Source organism: Lingula anatina, chromosome 4, assembly GCF_051362555.1.
Source record: "Lingula anatina isolate TDL-2025a chromosome 4, LinAna3.0, whole genome shotgun sequence".
Taxonomy (NCBI): Eukaryota; Metazoa; Brachiopoda; class Lingulata; order Lingulida; family Lingulidae; genus Lingula; species Lingula anatina.
The window spans coordinates 25682044-25695978 of NC_141770.1; the positions used below are offsets into that span (position 1 = coordinate 25682044).

General features: G+C 36.9%; 1 protein-coding gene across 1 annotated transcript; it reads left to right on the forward strand.

Moving 5' to 3' along the window:
- The first annotated feature begins 2967 nt into the window (after nucleotides 1–2967).
- Nucleotides 2968–13819, forward strand: LOC106157830 (ras-related protein Rab-22A). Its single transcript, XM_013533592.3, has 7 exons — nucleotides 2968–3198; nucleotides 5572–5651; nucleotides 6190–6271; nucleotides 6668–6739; nucleotides 9718–9841; nucleotides 11055–11147; nucleotides 12091–13819. The coding sequence occupies exons 1-7, from the start codon at nucleotides 3151–3153 to the stop codon at nucleotides 12189–12191; spliced, it is 600 nt and encodes a 199-aa protein (XP_013389046.2). The 5' UTR covers nucleotides 2968–3150; the 3' UTR covers nucleotides 12192–13819.
- Nucleotides 13820–13935: the final 116 nt, after the last annotated feature.

The window sequence follows — 13935 nt, forward strand, 5'->3', positions numbered from 1 at the left end:
GATAAATAACTTAACAAGCGTTCACAGACTGCCTGCAGTGGTAACAATCCAAGGTGTAGGGACGAAAACCGTAAACGGAGGAGAGACTGAGGAGTGGCTTTGAATCGACTCATCGGACAAGTAAAGGATAAAAGTAATTTATTTTACAGCAAAGAATGAAGACCCAGCTGTGCAGCCTTTACCATAAAAGAAAAAAGTAGAAAACCAATGACCGAGGTGTATAAGATATGAGCGCACGTACACTGCATATTAGTAGTGCCCAAAGTCTTGGTGGAGAGTGTGTTGTAAAAACGTGTGGAAATGCTCAGGCAGGGTTTCGACTTTCATTATGAAGACTCACTTATTGCCTTGGGTGTAATTTGTTATCAGTTATGGTGCTCTTTGGATTTTATCTGCTGTCATCTACCTCTTTAATACCTGGTTAGCATTATTGTCAATTAGTGTCAAGGCTACAGTACAATGTACACAGCTCAGCTGGGCCAATTAAATCAATTACCTGTGTCATGTGTATTTGGAAGTTAGTGGCTTGATTTTAGATTTAGTGTAGTGTTAAGAGTAAATCTGTTTTGTAAGTATATATTCTAGCTCAGGTACCATTTAACTGAATGAACTTAATGAAATGAATTTGAAAAATGTTGAATTCTGTGTTTTCCTACTGTATTATGATGCAAGTTACAATATGAATAAAAATAACTATTGTTACCTTTTTTTGTTAATTTACATTTAGGAAATTGATCTGACATTTTCCCACCAAGCCACACTGAATGATTGGGTGCACATAAATCTTGGTTATCAAAAAAAAAAAAAAAAAAAAAAAAAAAAAGGTGACAGGTACAAAAGGCAGCTAGATGGCACACAAGGTAGAAGCAGCGAAAAATATTCTTATATCTTTGTGACCAGCTGAGGAGACAGGATCTGAACATCAGGAGAGTGAAATTCAGTGCATGACAGGAGTTATTTAATTGGATTTGTTTATTTATTTAATTGTTCATTTGTTGTTTTAAAGTTGTTATCCTGATAGCTTGCATACAACAAGGACAGGTTTTCTATTTATTTAGAATTGTGAGCAGAAGCACAAGAAGAAATGAAAACACTTTTTTTCTTTCTCATATTTTTAAAAGCTAAATGGAAAAGTTTGCAAGAAATATAAAATTTTGTATGGTGCACCTCCCACAGATGGTCTGATATGCAGAAACAGATGGCTGTTGTACATGTAGGTTGTGCATTTTTAAATTGTGACCACCAGTTGAGGAATTCTCCTAAATAAAATTACAAACTGCTTAGTAACACCATCTAAGGCCTTATATGTACATACCCACACACCACATATCAGTTGTGAGTCTTCAATCAAGCATTTCTCTAGACATAGATTAAAAATATACTAAACAGGTTTCTCAAATTATGGTGGCTTGATTCGACTTGATATGCTTATGTACATGTTGCATTGCATCATTAAAAGTATGGAAATATTTTTCATGTCAGTGTTATCAACCAAAAGGAAAGGGACCCTGATAATCTGTCATTGAATTGTGCAACAGTGTTTTGCATTTTATGTTTACTTTTATCCATACAAAATGTGCATTTTCTATATTTTCAATCAAATAAAGATCAATTCATGAACTGACTTGTTGTTATGTTACATTGAATGTCATAAGTTTGAAAAATACATTGCTTCTGTGAAGGTCTGGACTAATAATAAAATGCTAACAATGTTGCTACTGTGAATGATTGAATTCATGGTAAAATATTGAACTCTCAAACAACAGTCATGTTACAAATACTTCCTAATGAACCAAAATGAAGCACAAGAATGCTGAAATAATTTCTGACAGCTTCATGATGTACAGTTAAATCATATCTGACAGCAATATTTCTTGTCACAACCCTGCATACTGTCTTCTTTGAGTCCGTAAGGGTTGATCCCGATAGTCAGCTCAAATTTATCCTTTATGTACAAAGGTGCTTCTATGAAAGGTTGAACTTATGATTACACAGTAAACTCTAAAACTATAACTTTTATTACCCAATGAACAAGAAAAATGAAGTACAAGATAACTGAACTAGCTTCTGACAACATTCCACGATGTTGGGATACAGGGGTAGGTCAGGATTTCACGTCTTTGGACTGTCTTGAGTTAATATGGGTCGATCACGCTGATCAGCTGAAGTTCTCACATGTATATACTATTTTCCTTTTGGTGTACTTGATCACGATATGAAGATTATTTCATTTTATTTGGTTCACCTATATTTACGCTACTATTCCCCGTCGTTCTTTCCCTCCAGAATGGCCGCTGGACGAGTGTTACGGAGCAAATATGACGTCACTGTAATGGGTTAATATGTAACTAGAAAAGCACTCGGAGAGCGCAGACCTCCGCCAAGGCAGCAAAGTCTCCATCCAATGCCGTTTAACTCCTAAATTTTTTGTTATTGATCCGGATCACCACCAAAAACTAATTATCTGCTCCTTGGCCCACTTCTGACCGCTCCTGAAATTTTCATCAAAATCGGTCCAAAACTTTTTGAGTTATGTTGATGTCAGACAAACGAACAAACAAACAAACAGGGGTGAAAACGACCTCCTTGGCGGAGGTGAAAATATATGTATAAAAAAAAAGAGAAGGGTATTGTTCAGATTTTGCAAGACCAAGTCGGGCAGATTTCACTATTAAACTTTAAGGTTAATAATACACGGGCAGAACTTAAAGACGTTATCGGAATAAATAGAAAATGTTCTACACGTTGTGTACAGAAACTTGAGTAGGTAAAACTTTTGAAAAAGTGAACGAACGTGGTTTTATTCATTCCTGATTCGATATATACATAGAAAGTTAGGAGTAAAGTATTTAAAAATTAAAGAGATGGACCGTTTTGGCCATGTTTATCAAATTACGATTTAAAGCTTTTCCCGCGGGTCTCAACTGATAGGGATGGTTATCAGAGGTCAAATCAATTGGTGTCACATGACAGCACCATGACCTAATTGTGGACAAAATGGCGGAATGTGAAAATGACGTTTGTTTACCAAGAACGTGACTTTGTGATCAGTCTCTGATGTTAGTTAGAATATTATCTCTAAGCTAATTATGATTTATACTATGAAGTAAGGGATACCAAGGCAAAAAACAAGTAAGGAGAAGATAAGCCATGTATGAAGTAACATCAGTAAAAGAAGTGAAAGTGTGTTTACTGGGGGTAAGTTTTTCACGTTTTCAGTATCAAATAATCGATCAATGAGTCCGAAATTAAGCTGGGAAATTACTGATTTTACATCGTGCCTGAAAAGTATTATAATAGGTGCACAGTTTCGACGTTTGTAATGACAAGGATGATTAATGCGTCTGTATTCAGCAAAAAGCATCATTTGGCGTTAAGGTCGCTTTATAAAGTTTACATACAGTATATGTACATGTAGTGCTATGCACCTGTATCTGTACTGGTAGTTTTGTTCCTATTACATGCAGTGGTGAATATAATAACGAAAGGGAAGGCAAGTCAGGTCAAAAATTAGGCTTGTGGGTAACAGTTGCCCTGTCCATGTATTTATTGGTATTGTCTTTAATGTATGGCTCATTTATACAGTAGTTGATTTCCCAGTACCCGGTAGTTATTAAATATGCTTTTACTTCCTTGGGGTGGTCTTCATTAACGTTTTATCTACTGAAGAAATGGGTCAGTATTTTTGTGAATTCTTCTGCATGTATGTGTATGTGGAAATATACCAGGCCTTCCCAACTACCAGACTCGGCACCTACGGGTCCAGAATAAACCGGTATATCTGACCACACTACCCGTTTTCAAGGTGTGTGTCAGATCGCATAAAAGAGTATCATACCCTATCACAAATTCTGTAAGCCTACCTGTCATCCGGGTATCGCGCCTCGTTTGCGTCAAGTAGGAGTCGTATGAATACAACAGACGAATCCCTCAATCAGGGGGTGGAAACGCGCGACTTATATGATTAAGACGAGCCTAGCCATCAGTACAGGTTATTGTTTTGTGACCTTGAGGAGCAATTAGGTTTGGTCGTTGCGGCACGCATGAACAGTAGTTGAACTACCACACCTCGGTCTTTTGTTTTTGACAACTGTTCACTCGTCATCGAGGCGCTTGTTCAAGACTACAGGCTGATATCTACTAGTACTACCAGTGGCTTCATTAGTAACGTTCCCACAATACTTAAGTTTTCTGTCCGTGCGTACAAACCCTGAAAAAGGACAGCCTCGCTGACGAGAACAATGGACGTTTCTCACCCCTCTCTAGGATTACCCCTGCCCTCAATCTCGTCCATCCCGGTAGTCATGAAAATATTTAACCCCCGACAGAATATGCTTCCGCTATCAAAATTAGGTCTACTTTTCTAAATTAATATATATAAGTTTGCAAGTTCTTATTTACAAAACATCATTGGCTATGTCCGAACCTAAATTTTATGTTAAAAATTGCGGTACTGTCAGATTTTAGCATAAACAGAAAATTGCAGCAGCGCATGAATCTAGATGAGATGCACTACTTTCCAACCCCGCTTAGGATCATTGCTATCACATCGCGCACCAGGCAAAATCGGTGTTGTGGCTGATACTTTGTAATGCGATCTGACACACACCTTGAAAACGGGTAGTGTGGTCTGATAAACCGGTTTATACTGGACCCGTAGGTGCCGAGTCTGGTAGTTGGGAAGGCCTGTATACAGGTGTTAACACTGTCTTAGACTGACTTATTATTGCCATCAGATATTAAATCATGCTCTTACAGACCTAGCTGTTGCTAATTAATACACAACATGGTTGTTCTTGAGGGTCTGCGAGAGTTACATACTGTAATATACATGTAGAAGTTAATCCTGCTGATATGTTGACTATTGTAGAACATCAAAGTTAGTGTTATAGTATACAATGTACTTGGACCTCAAAAGAGGGAACTTTGGGGTCATATGTTATACTGTGTATGCAAAGTATGGAGCATGAGTAGATGTTACCTATACCTCTGTGATGACTGTTGTTATGTCTGTCTTATACCACAGCAGAGGTCAGGGACAAACCACCCAGATGTCGTGTAACTGCCATTCATGCATCATGTTTGGATTTTTTCTTCTCAACAACTACCATGGTGCAAATATATGTGACTGATCAGTCTGTGCGTGTGTGTCTGCATGTGTGTGTGCATGTGATGGTGGGGGGTGAGGTTGGTCATGAGTTACACCACGTCAGTGGACCCAACTGTGGGACCTATGTCCTGTATACTGGTACATACTCTGGCATGTCCCAATATGTGTTGGTCCTTCTCTCATATATTTTACCATGTGTGTGTGTGTGCCCTCCAGTCATGCTGTACAGAACCATATACCTGGCCCTGCTCTGGGCCCTCTGGACCATATGGTAGACTGTGTATATAAATGACCATAAGTACTGGTGTTTGCATATAACCTAATTCTGCCTACTTCTTTTGCAACAATGCTCCTTATACATTTATAGCTTGAACAAAAAAAAAAAAAAAAAAAAAAAAAAAAAAATGACTAGATTTGTTTTCAGCATATGGCTTGTTGTTAAAATTCATTTTGCTTTACAGGAGTCTGGGGTAGGAAAATCTAGCATTGTGTTGAGATTTGTATCTGATACCTTCAAACAAGGCCTAGAAATGACTATAGGGTAAGTGGATCATAATGATTTACTGAAGATGCGTTAAGATAGGGATGGGGCGTGTTGTGCCGAAAGCAATTTACTGAGTGTATGCATATAAATCACAATTTCCTGTTCTTGTTTTTATATTGGTTATTGTAGTTTCTCTAATGTATGTGCAATATATGAGTTTTTTATTTTTTATTTATTTGTTTTAAATTTATTTTGTAAAGTCAACTTTGTAACAGTTGGCTATTGGCTAACATTTATCAATTAGGTAAAATAAAAAAAGATTATGCTGCTATTTCCTTGAGTTAGAGAAAAAGGGTGGGATGGGAGTTTGAATACATTTGTTTGACAAGTGTTTTTTTCCTAAATTTACATATATTCGATTTTTCGTATACAGTCAGGGGCCCATTTTGTGAAGTTCTTTTAAGTTAAATTAACTAACGAGAGGCTAACGATCAATTGCTAACTAACGAGAGCTTCGTGAAATGGGCCCCAGGATATTTTGAATTCTTTCATGAGTTGAAATGATTAACATTAATCAGTCTACATTTTCCCCTAGGGCCTCCTTCATGACCAAGACTCTGGTGGTTGACCAGCAGACAGTCAAGTTCCAGATCTGGGACACGGCAGGACAGGAGAGGGTAAAAACTTGCATGTCATAAGTTTAAACATTTGTTTTCCATCTTGTAGCTTAATTTGTAAATTTTCAGACTTCAGCTAATAAGCAGCCATGAAAATATTGAAAATGTGATTACTAAATGCCTATCTGTGATCTTGGGTCAGCAAAACAATTAGATCATTTCAGTCAGATCATAAAATGTAAGGTGAAATTTATTTAGGATTAATGAATAATTAATAAGATAAGATAAACATATTTTAGCTTATGGCAAAACTCTGTACTTGCTGTTGCTACATGGTATGGTGTCAGACTGTGACACAACTTCTGGAACACAATTTATATGTCTTAGCTCAATTTTTACCCATGTTTTTTCTTAAGTATGAAAGTAAAAACCCAGTATTTTTTCTCTTTCAACCAGTACCGAGCACTAGCTCCTATGTACTACAGAGGTGCATCTGCAGCCATTGTTGTGTATGATGTCACCAAGAGGGTAGGTATTACAGCTAGACTGGGTTAGAAGTAAGCCTAGACTGGGTTATGGGTGTACCTAGACTGGGTTATGAGTGTACCTAGACTGGGTTATGAGTGTACCTAGACTGGGTTATGGTATGCCTAGACTGGGTTATGGTATGCCTAGACTGGGTTATGGTATGCCTAGACTGGGTTATAGTATGCCTAGACTGGGTTATGGTATACCTAGACTGGGTTATGAGTATACCTAGACTGGGTTATAGATATATACCTAGACTGGGTTATGGGTACAACTAGACTGGGTTATGGATATATACATGTACCTAGACTGGGTTATAGATATATACCTAGACTGGGTTATGGATATATACGGTAAAGTCTTGAAAATTTCGTCGCTTAAAAATTAATTAATATTTTTAATTGTGTAAATCCGACTAATTTTTCAAAATTACCTCTCCCCGACTCCTGGGTATGACGAAATTTTCAAAAATCCGGCCTTTGGGCTTTTATCCTTAGCGGCTGTTATCTTTGATCCTCATATATTGCGGGATATTTATTACTACTTCCTAAGTCGTTTTCTGGTGGTAAATAATAATCTATTTATTACTGCATCTCGATTAAGTTATATTTGACTTACTGTACCCGGTAAGAAACATACCTCCTGATAGAGGAAAAGGATCAAGATAAGCCTAATTGCCTCCTTGCACATAACCTGGATTTTAAAAAAATACGCAGTTGGCAACGTTTGTTGCAGGTAGGACTTTTCCCAGGATTGAGTGTTAGGCCTTCTAAAATTATCATCTGTAACTTCCTAAAAAATTACAGGGAGTTAAAATAATTGATCCCGCTGACGATCTTCCGCAATTTAAGTTCCTTGAACTAATATGAAAACTGCATTTTATTATTGCTTACATCGCGAACGATCTCCCGATGATGATATGAAAATTGGCTTTTCGTCCCGCTCGGATCGCGAACGATCTCCCTCTGACGATCTTACGCGAACAAAGTCCTGCCGATATTACGCAAACGATTCTTCGCCGAAGATACATGTATGCCGTGAGCGGGGAAGGGGAGTTAAAGATAAAATTTAAAATATATATTATTTATAATATTCAAAGGGGGAGGGGGGTTAAATAATGATCTCCCGCTGTCGATCGTTCGCAAACTAAGTTCCTTGAACTAATATGAAAACTGCATTTTATTATTGCTTACATCGCGAACAATCTCCCGACGTGAAAAATGTCTTTACGTCAAGCTAGGATCGCGAACGATCTCCCTCTGATATGATCTTACGCGAACAAAGTCCTGAGGATATTACGCGAACGATTCTCCGCCGAAGATATATCGTGAGCGGGTGAGGGGCTGATTAAAGATAAAATGAAAATGTTTTTAAATCAAAGTGTGTGTGTGTGTGTGTGTTTTGGGGGGGGGGGGGGGGGGGGTAAATAATGATCTCCCGCTGACGATCTTCCGCGAACGAAGTTCCCTAAATCCCTTGAAAAAACATAAAAATTGCATTTCATTCTTGCTTACATCGCAAACGATCTGGCGATGATCATCTTACACGAACGATTCTCCGCCGAAGATATGCCGTGAGCGGGGAAGGGGGGGTTAAAGATAAAATGAAAAATTTATATTATTTATAAAATTCAAAGGGAGGGGTTAGAATAATGATCTCCCGCTGACGATCTTTTGTTCCTTGAGCTAATTTGAAAATTGCATTTCATTCTTGCTAACATCGCGAACGATCTCCCGATGATGAAATGAAAATTGCCTTTTCGTCGAGCTCGGATCCCGAACGATCTCCCTCTGACGATCTAACGCGAACTATTTTCCGCTGAATATATGCCGTGAGCGGGAGAAGGGGGGGGGGGGTTAAAGATAAAATGAAAAATATATGCTATTTATAAAATTTAAAGGGGGAGGGGGGTTAAAATAATGATCTCCTGCTGACGATCTTTCACGAACGAAGTTCCCTTGAACTAATATGAAAAGTGCATTTTATTCTCGCTTACATCGCGAACGATCTCCCGGTGAAGATATGAAGATTGCCTTTTCGTCTCTCTCGAATCGCAAACGATCTTCCGCTGATGATCTTACGCGAACGGAGTCCGCTACAAATATGAAAATTATCTTCTCATCTCGTTTGGATCACGAACGATCTGTTGACGATATTACGCACAAGATTCTCCGCTGAAGATATGAAAATTGCCATCTTGTCCCATTCGCATTGCGAACGATCTCCATGTACGAGCCAGGTAATCGTAAAATGGTCCTAAATTGAACATGGACATGAATAGAAGTGACGGGTACATTTCCCTTCGAGATAATATCTTGATTTTTTCATAGTGTCTTCCTTATTTAGGACAGCCGCCGATAACAATAACGGCGTTACGAATGACAAAGCCGCGGCCTGTGACTTCTATTTGCCGGCTTGATAACGCACCTTGAGCCAGGTAATAGAAATGAGACAAAAGGCCGACGTTCCCGCAATTAAGAACGGGAATTCACATCTTAACCACCTATATTGTGAGTAACCGCTCGCAGGGGCGCACTATTGTTCCTATCTCCCATTGAGAGTGTTATCGGCAATGATATCCTGATCGTATCATTGTCTTGAATCAACTGACGCATTACCTTCATGTTTGAGCTGGACAACGCGGCCATATTTGGCGACGAACTTTTCAAAAATTATAGAGTACCTCATTTTCAAGGTCGACGAAGTTTTCAAAGGGAAAAAAATTACCTCGGCGGAAAATCGTCTGCCGACGAAATTTTCAAGAACGACGAAATTTTCAAGACTTTACCGTACATGTACCTAGACTGGGTTAAGAAGATCTGCAAGAAGACTGTCATAGTCATGTTAGAAATTGTTGTAATACTGTTAAATGGTTGACTAAATGTTTCAATTAACTTAAATTGATTTATTATTATTATTATTATTATTATTATTATTATTATTATTATTATTATTAATAAACCATCTGTTTGGTCCAGGACACGTTTGATGCGGTCAAGGGTTGGGTACGAGAACTGGCCAACTACGGACCTAAGGACATCATCATAGCACTGGCTGGTAATAAAAGTGACTTGGAGGATCTTAGAGAGGTCACCAAGAAAGGTAGGGTTCAGTTGCTGTCCCAGCTTCTTGTTCAGCTACTCAGATTATAACTGGATCAACAGTAAGAAAAACAATTATGTACATACCTGCTATTATTCCAGAATGATTGTGATGCTTTTCTTTGAGATCTAACTTGTGTTTTGGGGTTTTTGAAATAAATGAGTCACAGTGATATTAATTGACATTAAATTAGTATCTTTCCCTTGACCAAATGACATTCATATGCAATGACAAGTTTCTCGACACTCAATATTCAGGTTATATATTACCTTTATTAACAGCCTGACTATTCATAATCTGGTTGAAAAATGATTTTATGTTAAACTGGTTGTCATATTATTATCGTATGATTTTCGTAGACATTATTTGTCTTTAAAAAAGTGGACATTTTGCTGATAACATCACATCATGGTTTCATGGCATTTCTTATTATCTGGTCTGGTACTTGTCGCATCAGAAAATTTCTAATGGAAAAGAGGAATTTAATGTGTATGAGTGATAAACAGATGTGCAACCGATTTTCTTAAAGGCACTGTTTTGATTTCATCTGTAATTACATTAGATTAGACCAATTTTCATTCAACCTTCATCAACAAGACTGTCTGATATCTGTTTGAAAGAAGTTTTCGAAGATTTATGGCACCAGATTGTTTTTTCTGCAGCGGTTAGTGACCAAACCGATTGCTATCGGCACCCAATGAGAAGTATTTAGGCGTGGTTGAAAATTGCTTCCAGGTACTTCAACAGTAGAATTGGCACCTTAGCACAATGACAGCCCCACCTGTTATTGATATGTTGACCAGCATAGCCCCCTAGGATATGCCAAACACGTGAATAACAAAATAAAAGAAAGGATTCAGTAGGTGGATATGGGGGGATTGTAGCCGCCCTTTCTTCAAAAACAAAATCTTTCTTTCAGCTCCCATTTTTCACCATACTGGTAGGAAGGATTGATTTAAGTAAACATAAATAAAGTCCCTGTCTGAAATAAAGCCCCCCCCCCCCCCAAAAAAAAAATTAATTAATTAATTAATTAATAATAATAATAACAAATAAAAAAGAAGAGAAACTTAGTTGTGAGAGTTTAGACATAATTAAAGCATACTGCTAGACATCCATGTAGATAGACATAGTCAATTGATGCTTATACTGCTACTGAAAGTGATAGTTAATGACATGCCTCTTTTTCTTATCTTTTGTTTTCCCTCCCCAGAGGCAGCGCAGTATGCTGAGCAGATTCAGGCCATATTTATTGAGACCAGTGCTAAAAATGACAGTGGAATCAAGGAGCTATTCACTAGAATAAGTAGGTGTCCAGAGAGGCTTGGTATTTAATGCAAATGTGTGAAAGATCATAGATTAATGCTACTATTACACTCTTTTTAAATGTTACCTTTTTCAAAGGGAGCAAGGGTTAGTCTGCTAATGTCTCATTCTCAATGAATCTATGTAGATAGAGCAAACTAGGTGGGGACTCTTGCTGAATGCAGTCAGATGAACAGATTAGCACGCCTCCTATTGGCAGAAAAGCTGGTGATCATACGAGCATGATGAAAACAAGAGGAGGCTTACGGCATATTAATCTGTTTAATTGATTGCATTAGCGAGACTTCCTGGGGGTTGGATCAATCTGAGTTCCTGGGGGTTGGATCAATCTGAGTTCCTGGGAGTTGGATCAATCTACATAGAACAACAGTCATATGGAATTAACCCTAAGACTGCCTTGGCAATATGACTCAACATTTTAATTAAAACTAGTGATTTTGTAAATATAAAAGTAAGTTTTGTGAAGTTAACTGAGACAAATAGTTGCGATGATACATAATTCTATATGGAACAATTAAATTGGTTTGTCATGAAATGAGAATGCACAGTGCGCATGCGCATCAGTCACTCGTGCCTCTTCCACCCTCCCTAATTACGTAACTTATATGATAATATATACCAATGCAGGCTAGGGAATGAAGTTTGATATAAACTTCTGAAGAAATCATGCTAAAATGCTTTAAAACCTGATGCGCATGCGCACTGTGCATTCTCATTTCATCTCCTCACCTATAATTGTCTCATAGAATTACAATCAAACATCAACTTACAGGTAAGTTTCCTTTAATTTTTTAATTATTTTTAAACAGTTAGATTTTTATAGCCCAGTAGAATAATGAAATATTTATGAGGGTAAATTGTTCTTAAAGTTGTCTTGGGCTCATGCTGGACAGATCCATATTGTCAAAATGGTTTCCATTCAGTTTCTAGACTGCCTGCAGACTTCTCAGGAAAGCCAAAAGATGGCCACCAGAATGCAAAGAAACTACATGAAAAAGAGGAGAAGAAAGGAAAATGTTGCTGATATTTCTTTATAGAAAAGATAATTGAAACTGTGTTCATATCTAAGTCAAAAGAATGCTGTGTTATGTAAAATATATAGGAATTATATTAATTGAATAATATCAAGGCAAAAAATGATGTGTAGCTGCCAAGTTGAAGGGCATAGGTCTGCTAGGCTGTGCTGCTTGCTATTACCCACACACACACATGGTGGATCCTAGATTTTTTTTGAAAGTGGAAAATGGATACAAGAGAGGCACAAGGGTAAAAATATTATGCCTCATTTATCTCCACTTGTTTTCATTTGAAAATTTACAGAAAGTATGAGAGGAAGGGGGGTCTGGATATGCAAACGATACTGCAACATTTTTTCTTAAACATCATCACATAAATTCTGATAAAATTGCATTTGCGAGGCAACTGATGATTTTGACAAATAGCTGATTGGTATTTAAAAATGGGAAAGTTAGTTGGGTGAATTTGGTATTGTCATATCTAAGTGATATAGCAGTAACAGGTTATTTCTTTAAGATCGTTTTGAAAATAGTCTTATTTAGTGCAATACCCCAAGTCGCTAGTATTGACACATAATGACCCTTTTTTCTGTGTTCACATCTCGAAAATTCTTTGATGTATGAGTCCTGCCTCTTGTGTTCTTCTATTGCATAATTTACCAGTGTATTTTATAAATCATGATCTATTTAGATTGAGATGTAAGTTACAGGATTAAACAGCTCAGAATGATTAGAAAGGGTTTTAAAAGCCAGAAGTTGGGAATTCTTGGACCGTGATTGGAGATCTTGGACCGTGATTGGTCTGGGATTAAGTTTTATTACAGCAGATGTCACATGCTTTAAGTCATGTCACCGACAGAGAAGTGCATAAACATTTTCTCTGCTTAATTTATTTCAACATATCAGTAGAACTGAGGAGTTTTTATAAATATTTCACATTTACTTTAAACTCTTTCATAATGTAAAGCAACGACTTGGTAAATTAATTTGATGTTTGTTTTTTCTACTTGCATGGGACTTCTCATTTGTTATATGTCATATAAATTTGAAAAACTATTTAAAAGGTTTTTAAATACTTATATATTGTAGTATTATGAAGGATTTTTTCTATACAAATTAACAGAAGTATATTTTTAAAACATTTTAAAATTTGTTTTGTAAGATTTGCTGAGTTTGGAGGAAAAAGTTTTAAAGAAAAGTAAAGTGAAAGGGAATTTTTTTGATTGATACAAAAAAGAAAAACTCATCGTAACTTGTAATTTTCAATTTTTTCAAATGATGTTTAAATTTTAGTAAAAAACTGAAATACCACAAGGTGACCAAAAGCTTCATGATGTAAAAGGAAAAAGAGAAGTGCAATTTTTTTATTACCAGAAAATCTGTACTTAACTTTGCTTTTACAGGAGCTGGACTTCTGGGGCCTTTCGCTTTCTGTACATCAAAGACTTATGAGCATAAAAACACATGATCATGCTTTCGTGGATTTTAATGCAAGTATTCCTGCATATAAGAGGAATAGTTTCCCCACCACCATTTTTACTTTTTTAGTGGTAGAAGTAAGTTTAGCCTCATTCCCACAACTGCTGCTTTTGATACGTTCATGAAGATTATGCATTAATAAATATTAGAACAAAAATAGCAATTGTTCTGGTCTGATTGTTTTGTATTGTAATAGGGGAAAGTTGAGGGGAAAAAAATCAAAGCCAAGAATAAAATATTTAGTAATCTTTTAGAGAGAGAGAAAAAAACATC